Source organism: Magallana gigas, chromosome 8 (genome assembly GCF_963853765.1).
Source record: "Magallana gigas chromosome 8, xbMagGiga1.1, whole genome shotgun sequence".
NCBI lineage: Eukaryota > Metazoa > Mollusca > Bivalvia > Ostreida > Ostreidae > Magallana > Magallana gigas.
Genome location: NC_088860.1, coordinates 38,939,287 through 38,965,991, shown reverse-complemented (window position 1 = coordinate 38,965,991; position 26,705 = coordinate 38,939,287). Strand labels below are relative to the sequence as shown.

At 30.3% G+C, this 26,705-nt stretch overlaps 2 protein-coding genes and 1 long non-coding RNA gene across 3 annotated transcripts; all 3 read left to right on the top strand.

Moving 5' to 3' along the window:
• The first annotated feature begins 8,957 nt into the window (after nt 1-8,957).
• Nucleotides 8,958-10,654, top strand: LOC105322029 (uncharacterized). Its single transcript, XR_010708829.1, has 3 exons — nt 8,958-9,142; nt 9,543-9,611; nt 10,091-10,654. It is a non-coding gene; the product is annotated as an uncharacterized lncRNA (long non-coding RNA).
• A 3,851-nt stretch (nt 10,655-14,505) lies between these two features.
• Nucleotides 14,506-17,303, top strand: LOC136270971 (uncharacterized). Its single transcript, XM_066070011.1, has 4 exons — nt 14,506-14,634; nt 14,950-15,167; nt 15,650-15,712; nt 15,813-17,303. Exons 1-4 carry the CDS (start codon nt 14,613-14,615, stop codon nt 16,158-16,160), a joined length of 651 nt encoding a protein of 216 aa, XP_065926083.1. The 5' UTR covers nt 14,506-14,612; the 3' UTR covers nt 16,161-17,303.
• A 1,086-nt stretch (nt 17,304-18,389) lies between these two features.
• LOC105322028 (uncharacterized) lies at nt 18,390-22,527 on the top strand. Its single transcript, XM_020064762.3, has 4 exons — nt 18,390-18,513; nt 20,697-21,136; nt 21,333-21,395; nt 21,564-22,527. Exons 2-4 carry the CDS (start codon nt 20,804-20,806, stop codon nt 21,876-21,878), a joined length of 711 nt encoding a protein of 236 aa, XP_019920321.3. The 5' UTR covers nt 18,390-18,513; nt 20,697-20,803; the 3' UTR covers nt 21,879-22,527.
• The last annotated feature ends 4,178 nt before the right edge of the window (nt 22,528-26,705 follow it).

The following is a 26,705-nucleotide window of genomic DNA, read 5'->3' as shown; positions in this document are numbered from 1 at the left end:
TAGAAGTTCATTAATTTTGTTTTATATTTTACTTTTTTTTTTCGAAAATAAAACTTTTAGATGATAGCAAGTCTTCAAGGATGTACATCTTTTTGGTTGTAATGTTCAAACGTTTTAAATATAAATCTGTGTTTCTAAAAGGTAATGTTTGGGATATACTGATATTTTTTATAGTAATTATATTTGTTTCAAATCGCTTTAAAAACACCAATCGTTAGTTTACGTAAACTTTAAAACACAAGACCTCTTTATCGTTTTGTTCCCTTCGTTTTAATATTGCTGATCACAACAAGATTTATTCTTATATGCATATGCACTAACTATGATTGATTGTAAAATTCTAAGAAAGGAAACGATGTCACACTTTGTGTCACAATAAATGTTAAATGTTGTTAATTGAGAAAAAACTCATTATTATATAGCTAAAAAATAGACCCGTTTTATGTGCGTATACGGAAATGTAATTTCTCTAATTGTTTTGTTGACATCAAATGTTTTGGCCAATCAAATTGATACAATATCAAAAATCTTTTCCTAATATTTGTTTCATTGGTCAAATTTATCACCGACCTTCCGAAGAACTTACTGCATTCAACTGCAGTAATTAAAGCATATGCTTGTTAATTTCAGAAAATTAACTATATTATACTTGCATGAACTGTCACATCGACTACATCTTTAGATTTCATTCAAATACGCGCGCATGTTAAAAATATAAAACTGTTTCATTTAATACAGGAAATATATATAAATATATCTATGAAGCCATTTCTCCTATCAGCAGTATATGATGTGAAGTACAATGCATTTACTTCACCGATTCGTAGAGTGCAAACTAATTTATAACCCGTACATTTCGTGAAGCTACAGTCTTGTGCTAAAATAAAACACGCGGTAGAGCGTTATAAAGGGCTGCTTCATGTGAACAAACAACAAAATTAACAACAAAATTTAAGATTTAAAAAATTAAAAAGTAAAACTCAAAACAATGACACAATATATCTTATCAATCAGTGCATTTACATGCAGTCTTTCTACAAATTTCTGTTATTTTTTTCCTTTATTTTTTTTTTCGTGTCGTCTTTTAACTTACTGTCAGAATTTTTCTGTTTTGAGGTAAAACAAATGTTCATTGTTTAACTATTAATAAGTTTAATTGCTTATTAGTGTGAAAAAATGGTATCATACTCATCTTAGAGTTCGAAAACATATCCTTTTAAAAATTGTTTTAACATTTCAGTAATCCACAGTAAACACATTTCTTTTTTGTATTCAGTAATACCTTGCCATTTAGTTATTGAACATTCCAGATACTTTCCCTTAATGGGCTTTTTATATGCTTATACATTTCTTTATCAGCCCACTTACGCGTTAAATGTTTGTTTCCTATCCCTTTCCTTTTTTCCAAAACTTAAGAGTTAATTTTTGGAAACATCTTTTTCACTTCCAAAAAATGCAAAAACAAAACATGGTTTATCTTAATGTGCAATAAATTTCAAATCGAAGATTCTTTTAAGATAATTATTTATAATTCTATCTCGCATGATAAAAGCAAAACACATTTAAAACACACATAAGTTCACAGTCATTATTTCTATCTATTTTACCAAAGAGAGTAATTTTATATGAATTAATATCTATGACAATAAGCATACATTGAATACAATTTTTTATTTTTTTCGTAAAAAAAAAAATTATATCAACATGCTAGAAAGTTTATATGAAAAATTGTGCTTTCAAAAGTTTGTTTAAATATGAAATAAATATAAAACATGATAAATTTCTTTTTTTTTAATAAAAAAAGGCAAACAAACATTTGCGTTGCTTTCTGCAAAGAGTTATTCGAGTCATTATTGATACGTGACAAGAAATTTGTTTTTCTCAAAATTTGTTAATTTTCAACATACATTAATTGTTTCTTTTTCGCTTAAAATATATTTTGCGGTAATGACGAACTAGCAAATTGTTGATGATGTTAACTTTTTTTTGGATTTCCGTCATATTTAATATTTTTTTTACTGCCAAGCTATGATAAAAATATCTTATTTTAAAGAAATGGTATGAAAATGTCACGCTATAGAAATATAATATGTGAACTTTTGTTTAGAGTATTTCGAAATGCGAATTTAGATTAAATTCAATAAATGCCATAAACCTTATGGTCCTCTTTATAAAATGAGAAAGGCTAAATTACATGTAAATACAGAGCTTAAAATAACGTTTTGCAGGAAAAGAAAAACTAGAAATGTATATGGTAATAGATTTAATTAATCTATAGTGTCATAAATGTATTTTAACAAAATACTTGTGATTCAGGCTTTTATAAAACAAGTAGTACATAGATATATGGACATGAGGAAGCTCCGTTTTTGATAAACCAAAATCAATGAACAAAGTCGATTAATGTATTCAGATGGTTACATTTATATTAAAAACGCATACAACCTGTCTCAAAGTAATTAATAAGACGGTCAATGTCGTGTTATATTTAGACATTTTAATGTTATAAACCTAATTAGCTAGGTTTTGAATTATAAGCATCGTTGTATTAAAAAACGAACTCTGTTTAGAAACTACATGCACAAAACGCAACACATAACTCAGTTAGAGTAATATATTTAGATTTATTATATTATATATTAGTGATACTGCAAATTATGTCTTCTAAAAAGAAAAGAGTATTCTATGCACTATACATAGTCTTTTTCAGGCTCTTTAGAAACACATGTCAATTTTTACTATGCTTATTTTTAGCAATTGAAAAAAAGAATATATATATTTATATTTTTCACCTGTTAAGGATAAAGTTATATTTAAATACCCGGAAGGTTTTTTTAACAATGAAAGGTAATATAAAGTGTAATGCGAATAAACACCGAAACCAAGGTAACACTGGTATATGGGAACATATACGTTCAATTTATTTTGTAATTTTTCACTTTTTAGTATATATTTTTTTTTATTTCTTTTACTTTCGAACCTTTTTAGTATATAAGACAATGTTTATGGCAGTCTTTCAAAAGCAAAATGTTGGTCAGGACTATAAGTAAGTTCTGAAAGAAAGCAATATGTCATATATGACAAGGATTGTTTTTTTAAATACCTATGATATTTGGTTAAATAGAATGTGAATTAGATAAAAACAAGCACGTCAAAAATATCTATAATCGACATTAAATCAAATTGCCGGAAAAACTGTTAAAACTTGTATAACACACGTTATTTTTTTACAAACCAGAGGATACTCTTTTTCAGTTCTTGTGATAGGCGCTGGTTTTATTGGGGCCATACCCGTGCACCGTGACGAACTCGATCCACCCAGTTGTGCTGTTAACATATCGTTGTCTTGCGACTTCACTGCATGCCACGGATCACAGACTCAATGCCATAAAAAGTATATGGCGGAAAAGAAAGTTGTGCTTCAGCAGATCACGCGTTTAAGACAAAAAATTAAAGCCATCATGAAAAAACAGGTAGTGATCTGTGTAGCAAGAATTGAGGCTTTCTTTTTTCTCTCACATTCAACTCCAGTACGCTTTATTTGTTGATTAATGTGGATTTTTTAAGCATACAACTTCGAATCTGCTCTGCTGCTCTGACTGTCTGCTAAACGTTTGTAAAAGCTTTCAAATGTTCTTTCTGATAGGAATTTGCTAATTCAAAAGTAACGAGTTCGAGTCTACTGCAAATTCTCTTTACCCACCTTGATCTACAATATTACGAGCTTAAACATATGGTACAAATATTTATTATGAAACGCCTACCATTTATGTTTGGATTCATTAACAGAGTAAATAATTTTAATCATTTTGAAATGATGAATTCTAAATAAAAGACCCTGCTTAAAAGTGAAAAAAAATAATAGGGTCGAAAACTTCATGTCAGCTATGCTTATGTAATTTGACTACATTGGTACAAAAGTATATCTTTGTTTGTTAATTGCACAGAAAGTTTTTGAAAAGAGGGGAATAAGAGTTTTATATTTTTTTAAACAATCACAAAACATTGCTTTTTGCTGAAATTATTTATATATAAAATCATTTTAGAGAATATAACTGGTATATTATTGATTATATACGAAATCTCTAAATATGAAAAAGACGATTCTATAGTTAAAGAAAATGCAACACTCGGTCTACTCAAGTGAATGTGGTTTATATTGGATGTACATATTGCACCCCATTACAAACAATCTGATATTTCATTCCTTTTGAAACGTACAACAAAACGAATAAAGTTGAGATAAGAGGACAAATCACTTTTCCTTGCAATGGAATGTCTGCTTTATTTATGTTTACGTGCAAATGTTTGCTAATGTATTTCAATAATGTTCTTAACAGGGAAGAATACGCTATCAATCAACGCTCCGAAGTGACCTACCGAGACTGTTTCCTGAGTTGATTAAGGTAAATATTTTATACAGTTTATGTCGTTTGACATGTTAACGTGTCGAGTACTAAGAAGTACAAAGCATGCTGCTTACCAAATCAAATTCCTCAATAATGTCCAGTGTCTTAAAAGGCGTGAGAACAAGAGTTCTTACGACACATTACTGCACATGTCTGAAATAGTTTTCAACGTCTGACTGCAAATACCATATCGAAATTTAACGTTAGTGCAGAGTTGTTGTGGGAAAGTGTACAAAAGTTAATATTCAACACAATTGACTTTTATTTCATCTTTAAAAAATTTATTACTACTATATTTTAATTTTTGAACTGTACTAGTTGTGTTACCTTTGAAGCGCATTTTTTTATAGGGCAAACGTTTGGAAAATGGCTTTAAACCAATTAAACGAGTGTTGGAGGCGGTGTACACTTATTCAGTCCAACTTTTAGAAAAAGAACATTCGAATCCCCTTAAGAATGGTTCTAAGAAGAGATTGCTACAAATACAAAGACTTGTGATCCATATTTTGTGTCGTGTATATAGGAATGAAGGTCTCAAACAAAAGAAGGAAATCGAGAGTATTTGCGTAAGCCCTGATGCTATATATATTCAGTCAACTTTTAGGGTGTTCGAAAATTTACTTTCTAAGATCGGTACCCATAAAATTAGAGGTAAGCGTCGATGTAAACCACAAAAAAGTAACTGACAATTGCCTAATTCGGATAAAAGCTTTTTAAGTCCTTGAAGTACGGCCATTTCATATGAACAGTGTTCATGTTAATGATGTGTTCATATTTATTTTGAATGTGTTCGTCTCACTTTATTATTTCCCCTTTACAGTAATCCATTTTTCTTTCTTACTTATATTTTTTGTACTTGTGATATGCATGCACATTGTGAATTTTGTACATTGATTATGAAATAATTTTGTTGTGTTATTTATTTGATACTTTTTTAATGTCAGATATTTATGTATTACCTTTTTTTATTTACCTAAATTTGTTTTGTTTACACTTCTAACATAAATTGAATTTCAAGAACGATCAGTTGTTATTTTTTTCTATGAAAATCAGTATCTGGAATTCTTTGAAGTTCTACACTTCACTTTTTGTGTAATCGGCGAGTGAGAATATTTGGAATATTTTTCTAGTACTTGTTCGAAGGTTTCCAGGTAAAGGAAACTATTTTATGAATGCTGATTACAATGTGTTGGAGTTGTGTTCATTAATGTCTTACATCCTCAATGTAAGTTGTTTAAGTTGTTGGGAGTATCACTAGGCTTGCGAATAGTGGCATACCAAAACAATACTGGTAAACCGCATTGCTTTGTCCGACTTAAACATGAATGGAAATACCAATTACGGAAAAATAAAGTGTACGTGAATTCCCTTCATAGTTCAAATTAAAAAATCAGCATTCAACAAATTTTCAATCGGTTATAGGGGATGATTCTATGTACTATGTTTTGCAATCCGCATTTTTTTTTACGTCGGATCAAAATGACTATCAGTCATGCAGACAAAAGCTGGAGAAAAGACTGTATAGTTTTATGAGACTGATAATTGTGGGGAAGTTACTGCTTTATCCACTCTGCTGGCCATTGATTTCTATCAAATCGTCCTTGTTATTACACTGATGTTAAAACAGATCTATAGCTTTGCTTTATTAAAGGGTCAGTTTAATTCTTTTTTTATATTAAATCAAGACTAAGCCACACTATTCTCATATTGAATATCAACAAAGGCCATTCACCGATACGAATTTTAACGGTGTCATACCCCATCTGCTATAACTTGTATTATATGACAGCATAGAGTGTTCAGATGTTATAAAATAATTCATGTGGAAAACTTTAAAAATGTCATTGTTGTTGATAAAAAAAACATGAACTGCTTTACCATATTAGTTATTCGTTCAAATTGACATTATGACATCCCTTTAATATCATATTCTTTAAAAACACAATTAAATAATGTAACTCAATATACTTTAATGATTTTTTAAAGTCAGCAGATAATTATTTTAAAAGATAGCTCGATGCATAAGAAGTTTATACGTCAAATAGGCGAAAGATCGGCAAGATTTTAAGGAAAATAGGATTTTCTACACTTTAATTTTGTAAATATGAAAAGTCGTAGGCGAATGCGAACATGGGATCAGCTGTTCACAAAACACCTCAACCACTTATCTACATATATATGATGATATTCAATTAAATTGACCAATATAAACGATTTTACAAAACATTTCAATCGCCACTTTGTGACGTTGTGTCACTAAAAGTATTAAACTTTTTGTAGTGAGCAACCTTAAGTACCTCTTATGCTGTTTAAGCGAATCATTGTTTTGTTTGTGAATCCGCATTGACACATAAGAATAAGGTGTGGGAGTGTAGTTGAGCGATCGAAATAATACGTGCATAATGATATGATGAATGATCACTTAGATGTACACATTATATTCTTTTTACAGACGTATTCTTAATGATTTTTTTTCGACTTTTGGTATATCGAAGAATCATGACTTTAAGATCTCAAAATGTATTATTTTACCCAATAGTGCAATATGATTGTTTATCTTATTGAATTTAATTTTGGTTGAGGCTATCTTTAAATTGTAAAAAAACAAAAAAGGTTTCTTTATAGGTATTTGTCACTCGTTATACATGATACATGCAAAAAAGCAGTTGTTCTGTGAATTTCTTTATTTCGAAAAAAATTCACGCAACAAGCAGTTTGTTTACTTTACGTTACCTAGACTAGACCATATTCTTGCTTTATGTTTTTGATTACAAGGTTTAATCATTCAAAAGAATTATTAAATGGATACCTCTAAAGCAATTAAATTTCTAAAAATACTTAGTAAATGTTATTACAAAAGTAATTGTCATATAACTAGCATGAAGGTTTTGTTATTTTAGAATTTTTGAACCATGTCAATTTTAAATATATTTGGAATATTAAAGGTTTGACCCATGGCTAAAGTAGTTATAAACCACCAAAACGTATTAAAAAGTTGTAACCTTCATTTTGTCAGTGTAATATTCAAACTGTACTTCTTAAAAAAAATTTCTCACCTTTTAAACGGTCTACCTTGTTATAGTATTCATTTAACGACCCCGAAGTATAATGATCTTTATGACTGACTCAGCATGTTAAAGGACGAGATTATGATAAACACCTGTAAGAACTTTGCAAAGCAAAGAAATAAAACATTGGGGTGATATTTCTGTTTCTTTTTCTGGACTTCATCAAAGAGATCAGTTTTTCTTGACATACACCTCATGAGAAACGTCTTTAAAGCTCAGTTTCTTTTAAACTATTTATAAAACTGAAAACAACTAGAAAGTTATACGTGCCTCACTCAAAAATGTTAAATATGGCAGCACTGTAAGGCAAGTTGTTACAGATAATTATCAAAGGCGATTTTCTTTTTTATAAAACTAAATGCGTAATATATTTATGTCTTTTTTTACTTCTCCATGAACGTTAATATAACCTTCTTAAGAGAAAATGAAACCATATTCGATAAAGATATCCATTTTATTGAGCAGTAATTACAAATCCACAGATGGACGAATAAACATAAGTCTAGAATATTCTATCACTGTTTGGTAATTTGGAACCAAAACCACCATTATCGTGACGAGAAACATTGCAGTGGCCTTAGTGGATAATCCAATTCACAAAAGTACCATTCAAAGATATAAATATGTATGAAGACCATTATCTATAAACTATTATCTATAAGTCTTATATCATACAGAATTTGTATCGTATTTATATTTGGTTTCAATGTAAAGAAAAACCTCATTGGTTATATAGTTCTTAAGAAATTTTCATTAATCGGTTATATATATTTGTTAATAGTTAACATATTATATACTTAGAAAGATATTGACTTGAACACCTTTGCATTGGATTGAGTTTGCTTATGTTAGCATCATGGCAATCAAACAAGGTAAATAGAAAACAATGGAAATAAGTATGCACATTTACATTCTCTCTCAAATTAATTAGTTTAATATTAATTGGTTTAATATTAAGTATTGTAAATATATTAAAACGCAGATATATACATCCCAATTCGTTAATGGCATAAGTATGACAAAACATGTTAGTTATATTTAGATTTAGATTTATAAACACTGCGTATTATCTAAAGAAAAATTAACACACCTTTTAGAAATGAAGAATAATGGTTAATTAGCAATATAATATTGTATTGTCAATTCTTGGTAACATAAAGTCTGTTCGTGTTGTTTCTATTGAAAAAGATGCATTGCAAATACGATTGCATTTATGAATGGAGAGCTATAATTCATTAAAACATTGCGCTATTTTTTAAATTATAGTACATCAATGATACGCAATATATTGTTTATCGCTAACGTTGTAACATGCTATTTAGTTAGAAATAAAACTGATAGGAGCAGGGTAATTCTAAATAGGAAATTATGATAGTTTACTTATATAAGAAAGTAACTTTTGTCAAGAAGTCCTCAAAATATCGCTTACAAACACTATTTCTATTAGAAATTACAGGGATAGCAGTCTTCATTGTGTGCAGTGTGCAAAGTGCCCCGACCACAGAAATAGATCCGGGATGCAAGGTTACAATAAACCAAGCTCATCAATACTACTCTAATCCCTGCGGGGGACTGTGTTTACACCTTACCCGTGACTCTGTGATGACGCAAGTTTCGAATATGGCGGGAAGGGCAAATAAGGAAATAGCCAGTTACCTAAGTCAAGTAAGAAAACAACCTCGATTATTTTTTTTGATAAATAAATTGAAATGATTGATGAATGACAAATAATTTGAAAATACTTTTAAATCAATCATAAAACTTATCTCAATCATTATATTTTAATAAATAGAATGAATAGATTGATTGATTGATAAATTGAATGATAATCTTATTGATTTACTACATTATAATATTGAAAACAATACTGAGCTTTATAGATAAATACTTGCTAATATACATCCTATCATAACGTACAATTAACACTATTAGTTTTAGCTATGTAGTTCATTATTTTGTCTCACTAGAAATGTCTGTATTTGTACCCTACACATCTTCTTTTTAATTTCTTGTTACATTGAAAGTTTACATCTTTTTGTGCATTTGTTGTATTTGTTTTTTGTAGAGTAGAACTTTCATTTTCCAACAAACGAGTCCAGAGCTTGACCATATGAATTTCCCATTATTTCAAAAGGTACGTTTATATAATATTATATGATCCCGACTTACAATTCAAAGGGGCTATGTACTCAAGTGATATGAATATAAGAAGCGTACTTTTATTATGTAGATTTTTATTTTTCTCGAACACGATTCTTGCAAATTTGACTAAAAGATTTGGAACATTGGCCTAACATTTTTATGGTAATGAACTTATGCATTATTTAAAGTTTTACAGTGGGTTTTCTTTGGTAATCTTAAACGCCCTCGCCATGTTTTGGAAGTAAAGGCCAAAATAAGAAATAAAAAGACCTATAGTGAAAGATTTACTACACTTGAGTTTTAAAACATTCTCATGATACATATATACACAGGTAAAAGTATTGATTTAATTCTGAAATAAAAAATATTGAGTACAAAGGTAAACTTTGTAAAATCTAGATCTAAAGTAAAATTTATTGACAGTTTTTAATTTACAATTTTAATTTTTGTTCTCTTTTTCTTCTTTTTTAGATGGATACATATGAAGAAACATTAAAACGAACATATGTGGATCTTGCAATATACTTCACATTCTGTTTGCAAGTTAAACAGTTTGAGCAAGATTCAAATTTACAATTCTCTCCACCACACTTCATAAATTACATTGATATGACATTGTTGCATATTATGAGAGACATTGCTGCCGGGTTGCAAGACGCACATTTTGTTGCTCAAATTCCAATTGTATCTCGACACTGTTTATCAACAGAATTATTGAGACATCAAACACAAAAGCAAATCATCATGAAAAATTTAAACTCATATTTCCAAAGTTTACGTTTATTCGGATTGTCCGCATAGTGTTTGAAATACTGTTTAGTTATTTGTGTAGATGCATGCAGCAGGTTTGTTCAAAAACAAAGAAAAACACATGTACATGTAAAACTCGTATTTTAGTGTATACATTTATTTTTTTACATCCATGTTGTTGTTTTATTTTTTATCCTTTTAATAATTTTTGTAAGCATTTATTTTACAGTCTTTTTACTATTTGTACTTTTTTATGTTCATTTGTCTTTAAATAAACTTCTCTTTTAATAAGCATGTTTTTATTCATTCAAACAGTAATTATAGAAAACATAATGTGATGTGTTGCAGTAGTAATATAATTTGCAAGCCCCTGTTTAGTAGGCATCATGTTATCTATTTTACAAGTTTATATGCATTAGGTATCAAACTGATTTAAAGCAATTCTTAATAAAGTAGGTAATACTGTCCGAACAAAATAGAAGAACATGAACGAACACAGACACAATGATTAACATTAAAAAACCGAATTCGAAAATTGAAAAGTAATTCAATTTCAAAAATTAAACAAAATGCCACAATGTCGTCTTTGTAAATAACAGGTAGCTTATACAAAAATTCATTAATTTTCAGAATGATTTTATAAAGATTGAATTTAATCTGATTGATATTTTCCGAAAAGCATTACTTAACAGTCATGAAAGATGTTTAACAAAACAAAACAAAGAACAACTTTACCTCAATGATGCTAGTGATCAATAGCACCGATTGTAATTACTGTTATCGCGGACTTTCCTTAAGTTCGTAATTTCTAAAACAGAAAAATGAGAAACGCAGTAGGTTACGCAACGATTTTAATTCTTGATGGAACTGTTTTACTTTACTAACTGTGAAAACAAAAAAAGACCTATTAAATGCCATTTATGTAACTGGATCAAATTTTATTAACGGTATGAAGAAATATGGAGTGTTGTGACATTTATATTTTCTTTAGAAGGTAAGACATAGTTACGTCAAATATCAGCTACAGGTATGTAATATTGACGTAATCTGAAAAAGTTTCCCCCCCAATATATTTCAATTTCCATATAATTCTATATTTTAGAACATTTCATTTCCTGGTTTTTGACATGACCATTTTCTAGATCAAAACAATTTAATTTAATATCAATACATGCATATTTGTTTGCCTGCGTATATAAAGATGATACAGGATCAAACTCCGAAGGGAAAATTATAGCTCGTAATGTATACCATATTTAGAATTTTTCAGCCGTTAAAGCATAATTTATTACCTTTTCTGTAAACACTAAATTTCTTTCTGGAAGACGCCCAAAAATTACCTTTGTGTTATTCCTCTCTTATCGAGAGCAGTCTAAGAATTAAGTATGCTAATTTTGTTTAGAAAAATTAGAACTTAAGACCGCCATATGGTGACTCGCTTCATTAATTGCAGGCACCGTATTCTTGTGTTGAATGACATTACTGAAAAGCAAATGCTGATCAAATAGTTCACTGGTTTCCACTATAGTTTGAGTTGAGAAAAAGAAGTAACAGCGTCTATCGTATTGATCAAACATATGTATCGAATACAATATCGATGTATCGGATTCATCAATAAATAGATCGATACATCGACACATTGTTATAAAAAGTACTTGACAGACTATTGAATGAAGCAAATTTTAAAATGTTGAAAAAAAACAATAGTTCGATAATCTTATAGAATGTAATGAATATAATATGATAACAAAATTTTCTTATGCATTCGGAAAGTTGATACATCATAATTATTCATGGTCAAAGACAAACCTTACATACATGTAGCTACAGTTACAGTTGTGAAATAAAATATGTATACAAAGTCTGATTTCTTTAAAACTAATATATTTCATTCAATAGTAATTCGTAAAGCAAGACATGGATGCAAAAAGAACATTTCAAGAATAAAATGACCAGTCCCATGTCAATAACTTAATGCAAAGTCTAAAATTGACCAAGATGCATAAGGAGTAGTTCTAACGTAGAATCAATTTCAGACTAAAATTAAGACAAGGTCGGTGTACAAGCACTAAAATACATCATTCAAAATCAGTTTCATCTTGAAAGTGATCATAAATACATTTACAACTCCTAAAACGTTTATGCTGTGTCACTTAGGGGACTGTAATTGACGTTTGACATCTATAAACAGTTATAATGGTATTGTCTTCCGGATTGCCATGATAATGAAACATCCTTGCCATTAATAACTTCTCTACAGCTAAAAGTTGTAATTGTATAATTAGAAGCAGCACCTTTCAGAGTGACGTACGTTTGTCTGAACTACGTTTCATAACGGTTATTAATCAAAATCTTACTCAATTTATAGACTCTAGGGGAATTAGGGGAAACTATTGTAACTTCGTATCGAGAGACTGATTTCAAAATGACTTCTAATGTATATGCTTTGTGTATCAAAATCAAAGCAGCAATATTAGACAATATGTATTATGCTTTATCATTATATTTCAGGGTATTTTTTAATTTGTTTATCATTTTTTTTTTGTTTCCTGAGGACAAATTACATATGCAGTAAAAATAAAGACAGTTGACTTGAATATTAGTAATATATCATTTTTTTTTTAATTTTAATGTTTCATTTGGTAATGCTGTCCATGAAAACATGTTACCAATAATTTAATTTTTCATGATGGAATATTCAAACGGGGCTTATAGCTATAACATGGACCGTTATGCATAGTAAATAATCATTATAATGTCTATTGTCAAAGAAAACATTCGTTTTTATGTATGTGTATATAGACATTTATTTTTCACTTTAGCATAACATTTTATTTATTTATTTATTTTCATTTTAATATTTTTTTTAACAAGTTATCATGTCCCAAGATGCATTTTGCCGCTGAGTAATACTTTTTTATGCGCATTTCTAAGTTCGGGCATTCTTGTGTCATCGAGTGCATATTTGTATACCATGTCCGTTTATAAATTATATCAAGTCCATATGTATTTTGCAATCGTATTTATTAATTACATTATGCTACTTATATCATGGATTAACTTTCGTCGGAAATATCATCGCGAATTAAGCAATACATCAACTTTTAAAATGTTTATTCTTAAAATGCTCAAGGTGCCTTCCTGCATGATAAAAGTGGCCACTTTGAGTATATTTCCTTTTTTTCCGTTTCGACTTGCAGCCCATTTCCTCATTGTATAACGGATAACTCCTTAAATCCCTGGGTCCTTGAAGGGGCGGAAAACAATCGTAGCATTTTAACATATTTACTTGAAAGATAATTCACTTCAATACGGTCGGCTGTATTTCAATTACCTTTACCTGGAGGGGATGACAGTCTTAAGTACACTACCTGATAAAATGACAGATATACACGTGCAAGTCTATTACATCGACGTATACAAGTGGTTCATGACCTCTATAAGCATACATGAATATTAATGAATCGACTCACGATGGGATGCATACCTCTTGACTGACAGATATTTGACCTTCGATGAACAGCTTTTTAGTTAACATGCAGTTTCTTACTCTTTCGATAAATTATTTGATTGATTAATCACAGTGATTGATAATCAATGTCGTTGATGAACTGATGACAAATAAATAAAACGAAGCCGATAACTAATATAGATAGTGAATTAAAGGTTATTTTGAATAAATAATCTTAAAGTAACAATTTTATTCATCAAACACATTGGCGGAATAAACTGTTTAATACAAACTTGAATAGAAATAATAGATAAACATCACATCAAAAGCATCACACTATATACAGCTAATGTTCCAAATATTATAAATAAATGTATTGTACCCAAAACCGCAAATCACAAATCGTCCTTGACTGATAATTAGCATCGACAAAAATCATTAACTAATGCAATTTGAATCAATGAATTTTTATTACTTTCCATGAATTCTTTGATTTGATTGGAAAACCGTTAGAATTCAAAGGTTAAGCGGCACTTTCTCGATCCAAATTTTTTATTTAGTGGTAGGTGTTCTTCTTTTTTTGGCAGACGACACTTAAATTGAAAAAAGGTGCTCTAGAAAACTATTCCGACATTGTTTGTATCCCTGCAGGTGGATTGACCGTGACAACGTAATTTTCGAAGTGGAAACGCTTAACTTCCGCAAAAAGGGATTTCTGTGTAAAACCCGGCGACACGGTATAAATTCTCAGTTCACGCCGATATCGTCAAAGATTGTACAGCTACGGTCACAATGGAATCTGTTCAAGTTATCTGTAAGCAAAAGGGCCTTTATCAAAATTGTTTAGGCTCATCGCTAATTAAAAGAGATATACAACTCTATTTTGATATGTCATCTTTTATGCTTACATGAAGATTGATTTTATTTGAAATATATGGACCTGGATTTACATGAATATTTCATTACAAATTTGTTTTTACGGTCTTTTTAATCTTTATATCTTTTTTTTTATTTTAGTTCGTCATTTTTTTTATTAAAATGAAGATTCTTAATTCTTTTTAAAAAGCTGCTCATAGGTTAATCTAACGATGACTATTTCCTCATCTTCGTCTTTATTTTTCTTTTGCAGTTTACTTTGCCATCTTCTTGCTGCATAGCGCTCCACAGATCTACTCAGCAGCCATACCAACATCATGTATCAACCCGTCTGCCCTGAGTATTCTACAAAATCCATGCGATGACCACGTTAACAAGGTGAAACCAGCTGCGGAAAACAGAACTCTTCAACTCATTGGCAAGCACGCTGGAGATTTGAGAGTTCATATCAAAAGCGTACTGGATGTTGTGGTAGGTATTTCATGTTCACTATCCACCTCCACATTTATAAAATCATTAATTTACTTCTGTGTTTTAAAAAGACATGATTGGTGGTTTGCAAATTTTCTTTCGATCAGAATTTCCCCTTTAACATAGAAGTTTTAAATCTAGAAGTATATCATCTTATGAAAAACAAAAAAGCATGCACTTTTTGTTACACAGGAAGCTCAATCAGAAAATGTTTCATACCCAATGCATCATATGATCAACATGTTTTTCCTCAATGAAAGAAACACCACCTTAATTTCTCATATCGTTTATCGTTAATTGTGGTTAAGGAAAAAAAAAATTGCAAATTATGAGTAATCAAAGAAATTATTGTTCTTATGTTACGGACTACACACGTTTACGAAGCAGAAACTACTCTCAATAAACATATTAATTGTGTGTAACGTATTTTTTACGACCATTTGATTGCATTCTTCATTTTATTTTTATATATATTCCTCTAGAAAAAGGAACGCTACCATTCTCCAAATCCAAGCGTAGACATCCTCTTACCTAAGCCAGTCCAGGTAACATTGTTATTATTTACTTCCGTCATCGCGGATTGACGTCTGTTTATTTTCTAATTATTGATGTTGTGTTCTTCATTAACGTCTTTTTTCTGTACAGGATGTGTCCATCTCAAGAAATACCACGCAAATCAAGCATACCATGGAGTCCATGTTTCTGTATGTGGAGCAGTTGATTCTTAAAGAACAACAGCGCCAGCTACAAAACGAAATCCCGGACAAACTCTGCATCATCAACAGAGCTATCATCAAGATACTATGTAACCTGTACAGAATGGGAGAAACAAATCAAATCGAGCTCCAGGAAAGATCGAAGGCTATCAAATCGTCCGTAAAGGTCCCCACTCCTAACTACCACTACACTTTTAAGGAGCTATTTGAAAGATTCCATGGATTTTTGTGTGCTATCATGAAACACAATGGTGGAGAAACAACATCCGTTTGTTGAAAAGGAATTCTTGTGAAGTGTTTGAGTATATTTCGTTTTTCGTATTCTTCTTTTATTTGAGGAAAAACACAAAAAAACCCAGATGAATAAATTGCAGCAAAAATGTAGTTTAAGTGAAATCAGTAAGTACAATTTTTATCTATTATATTCAGAACTTGTTTAAAACGAAAATAAGACTTGTAGAACGATCAGTAGAGTCTAAATTTTGTTTTGTGTTTCCTCATTGAAAAAAGGAGAATCCTTCTCAGGGAAATGTAGAATTGATCTCAAGTTAGTCCCATTTTCTGTGTGAAACCAAAGAATATTTATTTATAAGCCATGTAGATATATAGAAAACATTTTTTAATGATAATGCCTTTTTTCTTACGCTAAACAGCTTCTTGCAATCCCTGCTGTCTTAAAATAAAATGAAATAATAACTCCGTTATACATAAGTTTATGTCTCAGAGTCAATCCTCTTTTGGTAAGCTGTTTCACCTATTTGTAACTTACACGGTAAAGAGAGCAAGCTTAGCATATGAATGGAATAAATGTTTTATTTATTGTTTGAATGATAACAAGATCGTCTGAATGATATTTTATGCTACTCTAGTATTTTGTCGGCCATTGAAATATACACGTACATGTTTTTTCTAAGATTTCGTAGACAATTTTGTGATAAAATTTCTGTAACAAATGTGCTTATATTGCCTTTTCAATCTTATTTAATTTCAGTGTCTCTGTGTACATGTGTTTTATTTAATTTATTGATAGTTATGTTCATCAGACTGTTTGATCATCATAATATTTTATTCTTCGATACTCAACTTTTTTGTAACAAAGTTTCTCTGTATCGTCAGATCGTGTTGACTGTATTTATCGTACACTTACGTGCCCTTTTTCTTCTTCATACATGTAATTTCAAAAATTTAAATGTTTTATTTCCAAAAAAAAAAATCTCACAAATATCCCTTTGATGAAACTCAGATGACTTTGATGATTACTACAGACATTATATTAATTTTCTTGATTTTATACTCTACATCATCATTATATTTGAAATGTCTCATTTTATTGTGTAGAAATGTTGTATGTTTTAGACATATGTATTATGTTTGTACTGATCTCTTAATGTTGCATTATAATTTATTTCTGATGTCTTTTGTATTTGATATTATTTATTTAATTTAATAAAATAAGCTTTATTACGCTCAATTCATAATCGTGTGGCTTCCTTTGTTTGTATCAAATACTTGTTTCTATCACTGTGATGGGAGCACCATATTTTACAATATCTATCATTACAATTCTTTCTTTTTTGTGCTTTGAAAATTAAATCAATTCTCCGTATGGAAAATAACTCGTTCACGAGAAATGCACATGTATAATCTATTCTGGATATCGTCTTCAACTTTATGATATAAATGTATATCTAAATATATGCAAAATATGAAACTTTTTTCTCAGTGTCTGGTAACATATTTGAAAAAATAAAAAAGGAACACTAATGACAAATATTATTCTAAATATATGTTAATATATGATTTATTCGCAAATATATTGAACATATTATAGGATAATACAAATATTCCTAGAAAATGTTAAATCCTAAATGTTTTACGTTGATTAAGATATATCTTGCGAGTAAACTCGAAAATGTGAAACAAGAACAATTCGGAAATCCAACAGACTATTATAATAGATGAATAAACTTATTGACTAGAAACGTCAGTATTTCTTATTTCTCTCATATATATTTAATTGCTATTAAAAAAACATTGATAACAGATAAAGAAATAATTGCAATTAATAACAGTTACTATTATCTGTTTGCAATAAACATCCGTCTTATATTGATATACTTGTTTCACAGATTATTATTTTTTTCTTTTCATTAAAACTATTTAAAAGAAAAAATAATTTAATTTCAAAATAAATTGTTAACACATTCCAGTGAATGATATTACTCGTATAACAAAAAAAGTTGTATGTTGAATTAGTTTACTCCAATAAAACAATACATGTAATCATTCTGATTTAAAATATATAATGCAAAAAGTAAAGACTTAATAATTATAAAAGCAACAGAATAAAATTGCTACACCATTTAAGTTTCTTTTTTCAAGATTATAAACTTAAGCGTATATTTTTTATCATTTTGCCTTCCATTTCATGACAGCCATTCAAACTTTGACATTTCTTCAAATTATAGTAAGATAAGATTATGAGTCGGACTCTACCATGCGATAACGACATGCTTATAGATATGAACCCTATAGTTGGAGGGCATACGAGGATGAGGTTGAAAGAGACGATTCTAGTACACGTAGATGACTGGGAATTCCATACAGATGAGACAATGTTATAAAAAAGGGTAAGTATTTTCCTAATTGGAGGCTTTCAGTTATATCTTTTTTCTTGGGCTACCAAGTTACATACATGCTATTATCAAAAGAACAAAATGTTCATTCTGTGAAACAAATAATATCTTCCAGTTGCTAGAAATAAAATTTGACAATCATTTGTTAAACAACTATTATTTTGTTTGTTTTTTAGGCGAGGGGTGGGGGATGGCTCTGGTTTTGCTTGCTTCTTTCAGTCTGAAGGAAGAGATGAGGTTTTTTTATGCTTCTTTTGATGTATCCATAGAATCCTTAAATTAGAGAGGTAATTAAATGCTCAATCTGTGCAACACTCTTCTGCATCGTATAGTAAATCATGTTTGCCTTGCAATTATACATATCTGACATTCTAGGATGAACCTTTTTAAAAGTGCTTTCGAAAAAGACATGCAAACAATAAGCACCATCGAGAAAATGCGTTATTATAAAACAACTCTCTAGCAAATATCCTTTAAGCTTTAAGAAATATTATGATATCGATAAACTCACATATACTTTATAATATTTACATACATATCAGTGATAACGATGAGATGACGTCACTCCGTCGTTGTGATTGGATGATTGACTGGTTTGGTCTATAGTATAATGCAAGCGCAAACTGCAACCAAAGGTTTACCCCTTTCTATAAGGATGGCTCGTAACTGCTGATTGACTGCATCTGCAGATAGATTGTCAAACGCTCATATTTTCCCCAAATGTAATATCATTATGGGTTTTAGAAATTTTAAACATAGACATATATAATTAAACATGGCGAGCATCATTTCATTAGAAGTTAGTAAAGGTGTTACACAGGTAAAACAGAAGCTATAAATTGCATTGCTAAATCTGAAGGATACAGTACAAACCTCATATATTCAAAATTAGAAATAATGCGTAAGTATCATATTGTTTTATTTTGCATCATCTATGAAAAACATTTGCCAAACTGTAGAACTAAAGTGAGATAATCTTAAAGTAAATTAAGTGATCATTTATGGCGAAGCGTTTCTAATCTCTCTTCGTATTGTTCTTAAAGTTAAGTTCAATTACAATTTTGTTTTAATTTCATCTATTATATAGAATATAAGCTGATATTGTTTAGCTCTCTCTCTCTCTCTCTCTTTTTTTTTCTTTCTCTCAATAGTTGATTTAGATAACTCTTGAATGCAATTCTTGGTATTAACCTTATATTGTGATTCAATTAATTCAAAAACTGTCTTGTTTGTTGTTGTTTTTTTTATATATTTCAAACCCATTGCAAAGTTACAAAACTGGTGCGCAATGCAATTGAATCGCAATGTCTTATTATGATTGAAGAATTCAATATTTGGATGCGAAACTATTTGATTTGATACGTATTTTGTTGCTACTTATATTGCAAATTATATTAGCCAACATTTGCACGTTAGGTCAAATTTCTATTATATTTTTTGAGTTTGTGTCACAGAGTAGACATTATCGCCCCCTCTTTAGGAAAATCTCTGCGAATTGGGTATTCTTCTTTTGTTTGTTTATTGTTGAAACTGAAGTACTTATAGTACTTCATGCATTGTTTAATATAGATTTGCTACTGTTCATATAAGTGATAATGTCAACATACGAGATAACCTAACGATAAAATTGTAACGGTGTAATTGATTGGTTAAACAACAATCGACCATCGGGTAACCGTAACCAGAGGGTAACCCTTGGTCTAAATTACTAAAAATAGACCCTTGGTTTCAGCAGCCGGTAAATGCAACAAGGTCAATGAAATACTAAATTTACACCAGGGGTTTTTCATTAATTCATATAATTAAACATCTTTGGTTGTTGTAAAGCATTCATTCATAGTTTTTCTCTGTGGCTAGAACTTGTCAATTACAACGTCAGAGTACAATCTATCCACAAAATTTTATTTAAACTTACTGATAGTGTAAAGAAAACCCACAAACGAGTTTTAAAGATGTGTAAGTTTTATTGGATTTGTTTTCTATGTTAACAAATCATTTTTGTGATGCAAAATCGTTTATTAAGTAACTATAACCTTATATTCCGTGTAAATACGTGCATTTTTATGTCATATTCACAAAAGTTTTGTTTTAAATTATGATCTTAAATTTAATATACAAAACACAATAATATATTTCCTAAGGTTATTTTGTTCTTATTCACCTTTTTGTTTTTACAGGTCTTTTTATCATTTTTATAACACTTTGCGCCCATGCGCAGTCGTATCCTTTACCTCGAAGTGATCAACATCAAAATGTCACCAATCTTGCTGTCGTAGAGGACGCCATGTTTAACAGTACCACCCCCAACCCTCTGAATGCAACAATTCAGTCTTTGGACGTCGAAAATACAACTATAGTCCATGAGGAGGGGAATGCTGGGAATTTGACAACGGATCCGTGGAAGGATCTAGAAACTACCGAAACAGATGATGACGTCAACTGGTCCCAAGAACCCACCGATGGCATGAAGCACTCGGACGCTGAGTGTGTGTCCCAGAGGACAAGGAGCTACCTGGCCTCGCCTTGTGGGGTACGGGAGCCACCCAGACGAAGTGTTTGTAACATCAACAATATATTTCACGTGAAACAGGGCGCTAAGATGCTGCTTCAAACGCTTGTAAGTGTTTTTTTCTTAAATGCAAGCAAAGTGAAAGTGTTTATATTATATTATGAAAGAATTTCTAAAGTATCTTTGAATAAGATTTCCTAACGCTGAATGATAATATAAGGATAATGATAAAATGATAAGTAATAAAGTACACAACTTATTTATACATAGAAAACATATTTAAGAGTTATTAATGTTTTGACAGACTAATTTTACTTTCGATGGCGACAGTGGTATTCCGGATATAAAGTTGGACAGGCTGAGCAAAGTAAGAAGTCGTTATAATTTATTTAAAAGAGTCAAAATTTGTGATTTTGCAATTAATCAAATACCCTATAGCTGGTACTTCTGTTAACATTGAAAATAAAGGGTTAAGAATACAATGTACAAGAAAAATAAAATCATATACATTAAGGCTGAACATTTTTTTTCACAGACAACACCTCTAGACGCCCAACTCAAGGAATTGGAGAACTCACTTCAAACCTACTTTCTCTATCTGTCTGAGGCTAGCTCCATCTACTCAGCGAAGTTCTCTCAACTCAAATCTCTACAATTTGACTTCATCAGACATAACCTGCTCTCTGTGTTATGTGACCTTGACAACGGTATGCCCATAGTACCGCCATCTCTAACCACATGTTTGTCACGTGATTCGACAACTTTTCTCTCACAAACTATCTACATTCTGCAATGCCTGCACACAGATGCCACTGTTGCGATGACTTGGGATCGCTGTCATACAAATTAGAGATTACTATTTCCATTTAGTTTATTTTTTATGGGTTTTTTTTAAGATTTTTGCATGTTTTTTTTTTTCTATGTTTTTTAAAGTATCCTCATCTTACTTATTTGTTTTCAAGAACAACATGATTTGATTTTTGGTAATGATTTTGTCCTTTCTGTTCTTCTAAACTGTTCTTCTAGTTTTACAACTAGATATAAAATTGTTTTTAATACTCTCTAAAATATTAACTTTAAATATCTCTGCATTTGTGATTTTAAAATTGTGTGTTCTCTGATCTCGAGTCATATTGTACTCAATCGGTATGGCAGATCTATAGAATTTGAATTAGTTTGCGTTTTGGTTTCTTGTAGGTAGAAAAAAAATGTTTCAGACACTGCAATTCACTCAATTCGTTTTATGATTTGTCAGTATTATCCATGGAATGAAAACATTTATTTTTTATGTTACATGCTAAGCATGATTGATGATTCTCATCCAAACACTTCTTGGCAGCTAAACCAAACCATTTTGGAAAGTTTGGAATATTTTTTTATGTATGTTTATATTGCTTGCTTTTCTGTTTGTATTTATTATGCAGTAAATTTATATTCTTTTAATGACTTAACCCAGTCTTGTTTGTTGAAAAACATAATTTTCTAATTTTTGGCTACAATTAATTTCATGAATTTTTTAGCAATATGTCGTGTTGAATATTGTAATTACAGAATAAACCACAAGAAAACGGCATCTTTGTTCATTTTTTAACACCTTTGTCAACAAAATGGTTCAAGATTCATCGTTTTCTGTAAATATCTTTCTTTTACAGACACTCAGTTTAGCAGGAAAGTGATATAATATCAATATAAAACCATTTAAAAAAATTAAGTGCAATAACATGAATTATCATCTTATGAAAAACTTTTAATACCTGTGCAAGTCTTTATCTTTTTCCCCTTGGTTTCATTTGTGTTAAATCTATTTATTATGAAATTATTGAATATCTATCTCGGATGTGGTCTTTAGCAAAAATGCTGATACCTGTTAATCAAAATATGTTAATATTTCATATTTAAGCATTTTCAATAATTAAATAATGCTGCAAAGAAAATCATCTATTATTGAAAAACATGTCAATAGATTTTATCTTGAAGATTTTAACCAGTTTAAAGTGTAAGTATTTCTCGGCTGGGGCACTTTAATTTGCAACTCGTCAATAAAATTCATAAAATGTAAAAGTTAAAGAATAAAAATAGTTCCCTTTTATGTTAAACGAGAGCTTCAAGCTTAGCGTTTTTCAAACCGTCACGCTTTTTAATTCTTCAAGGACTTTTACATTCGCAATGTTAATTTGCAGTTTATGTACTTTATCAATCACTATTTAAAATGTTCTATACCAATAAAAACGTCTAAAAGATGACAGATATATGCTCTGAATTACACCTAGCTAGCGAATTATATCATTTTACTAATATATTAACATTTCTTTCTTACCATTTTAATTGAACGCTAAAAAGTTTCATTTTGACAGTGTAAGGGATGTTTTTTCCCCAAAAGAGCGGTGATCTTTCCTATTTAAAGGCATTCTGGCATTTAATTATTTCCACATTTAACGGCCAAGTGTACATTGAAATTTTGCAGCCATAGTTTTTCGTCTTTAGAATATTTTTTGTTATAAATCAAAGAATATAACTTAAATAAGCAACGGTTTTATGTTATTTTGAAATGTTTTTGCTTGGTTCAAAAGGGTTTACAAATCATAAAAAAATCTTTCACGGTCGAAATGGCAACAGGTCTCTTCCGATCTTGGATGAAATTGGGATTAACTTCTTTAAATTATTCGTTTTGAAATGACCCAGCGTGACCTTTCCAATAGACGGCGTTTTGGTAAATAAATTATTCGACCAATCAAAAGCCATTAACGATGCGGTTAGCGATTTTTATCTGCGAGACTTGACTAAATAACATAGAGAAGTCACTCTGGTCTTCATTAAGTAGGGGGAAACAAGAGCAGAACAAAACGGCCATAATGCGCAATTTATAGCATTACTTAAAAACACAGGCATAAAAGGTCACTTCAAAATAATTTTTAAATATTCCTTCCGCGATGAATATGGTTCATATACATTCCTTTTCTGATTATTTTCCTCTTTTCCTTCGGAATTAAAACAAGTGGCTTTGTGTTGTCGCTCAAACACTTACTGAGCTGTGATAATTTTGAATGTAAACTTTGAGAAGCTTTTTTATGACCCGGATAAATCCATAAAACTTTTTTTTTCAAGGAAGACAGGGGTCGCGATAATTGTGTAACACAAAAGTGTATCCTTGGCTGTCTGTTTGGCATTCTTGAATTATGTTTATTATGTGTAACTAGTTTTCCGCAATCCTTTATTTGCAAAAAGGTCAGCTAGTTTTTTTTTTCCAAGTCTTATATTATTTGGAATAAACTATAATACACAGTGCATGGGCCCCAATGGCAAATACAGATAATTAAGGACAGATGATGATGATAATAATGATGATGATGATGATGATGATGAATATCATATTTCTATCAATTACAGTGTATACCTTTCAGAGGTTTCAAGGGGAACATCAATCTAACGGAAAATGTCAAAATCACCGTATACATAATTATCAATTTTGTGATCTTGACAATCAATCAAGTAGAATTCATTTTAACATATTATAAGATGTTAATCATTTCCTTTCTAATTACACTTTCGATCAGAATCATTGATTTGATTAATAGACGGTGGCCCTGCAAATTGATCCCATCTTCCATTAAAGTTCTCACTTAAACACTTTTGCAGCATTAATCAAATTAAGCTATCATACCCCTTTTGACTTAGAAATATTTGTTTAAATACTGGATGAAGTGTAAATACAAATATTTTCCACCGGAATTTGACAGATTTTTTTAGGATAGGAAGGAGGGCTTAAAGGGCTTTTTCGGTAACTTTACAATGTGCATTTATAAAGTTTTAATATGTCTGGTCGGGGAGGGGGGCTGACCCCCACCCCCTTATCTCTAGATTCACACACGTAGATTTAGTTATTTGGGATTCTTTTGTGGACGCTTTTACGCTATTTCGATCAGCTACATAAAAGTACGCGTTTTCTATGATTAAGCCAGCATGTTCTACAAAGAGATTGATGAGCAGACCTATTCTCGGAGGCTTTTTGGTGACATTAACTAAGAGGTAAGTACACCAAGTAATCAACATGTGTATGTTAAGTACGAAAATTAACTGAGTAAAGTGCTAGATATACTAGTATATTGACTAAATACATTTTGAGAAATTGAAGAAACGTGTCTTAAAATGGGTAAAACCGTTTAAAAAAAATTTCATAGAATTAATGTGACTTTAGTTTAAACAGCATGTATATGTAGATAATTAAATAAACGTATAATACAGCCGGAATGTACCGGTATTTCCGGTTTTGCAGAAATATTTAGAGTCGAAAATATTTTGAAGTAAAATTTGAGATTAAGATCAGACCAGCAACAATTAGTTCGAGCTGCAAAATCAACGGCAAAAATCTTCGGTTTCCGGATTTTTTATCCAAAGAATGAACCAGAAAGTCTTAGCGCATATAAGTGACTTCTTAAAAAAAACTTTCCACCAAACAATTCCCAGTATTTAATGTATCCGAGAAACTGGAAAACTTTCATGTTTACATGTATCCAGCAAGATACCTCGTACATAAAGCATATATCATTACTAATTTATTTTGAGTTTACGCATAAAAAAAGTTTAAATAACATTTTCCTTTCAGCTTGTTGTTAAAGTTAACATAATAGTTCTGACATTTCTATTAACTCTACCTGTGCTGGAAAATCAACAAAACATTATTTATAAAACCAAGGACGCGTAACTCTATCTTTCATTCTGCAAACATTATACATCGCAGAGTTATCTTCCATGTAGGTATTAAACAAGTGTCGCAGTAGTTCCTGAATTTAAAAAAACCCTGAAGAATTGTTATTAAAAAAATTCATGTAGTATTTTCAGAGCAGAATTTCGTACAAATTTTTTTTCGACATTTTGACAGCGATACGAGTTCCAACAGCAACATTCAGGGGGCTTCGCGTGAATTTGTTTTAAACCTGGTACTCGTAACATAAAGCATGCTAAGATTTTTTTACGAAATAAAGATGTTAATGTAAAATATTGAACTAGATAACAAATCATAGCAAGTACGAGTAAATTTCCTTACTCAGTGTAAGCCTATAAGTTTTTAATTTAGACGGTGTTGACGGTGCTTGAAAACACAAAAAAAAATCTTTTTATTTTAAATGATAACACTCCATGCATATCTTGAAATTTTAAACTTATTATATTGACATAGTAAAGTTACCGAAAATATGCCTCAGACCCCCCACCCACCACCCCTTTTGGCAATCATAATTTCTTTCGGAACAGCCCCCCCCCCCCTGCGGGAGAAAAAATTCTGAATTCACGCATGTATAAAATACAATAAATATAATGGATGCTGTGGACAAAAAAGTCTACACAGATGGGTGTTTTACATAGTAAAGCATCACCACAAATTTTATAATCTCCAAACGATTTTTTTTCAGCTTCCTTCATTAAACTTTTTTATAATCAGTTTAACACTGCAGTTAATTTTTCGACTGGATTTGGTTTTTTTAATATTATTACAAATAATTCAATCGTTAAAAGCATTTTAAAACGATAAAGAGAGTGCACGAATACATAACTGAAATACAATAAATTACCAGTGGTACCGGAGTTTCACATTGTTTTCATTACGTTTATGTAATCGTGTTAGAGTTGTCTTCCCTGCAAACTAAATGATAAATTATCAATGCTTGTTGAATGTTATGGC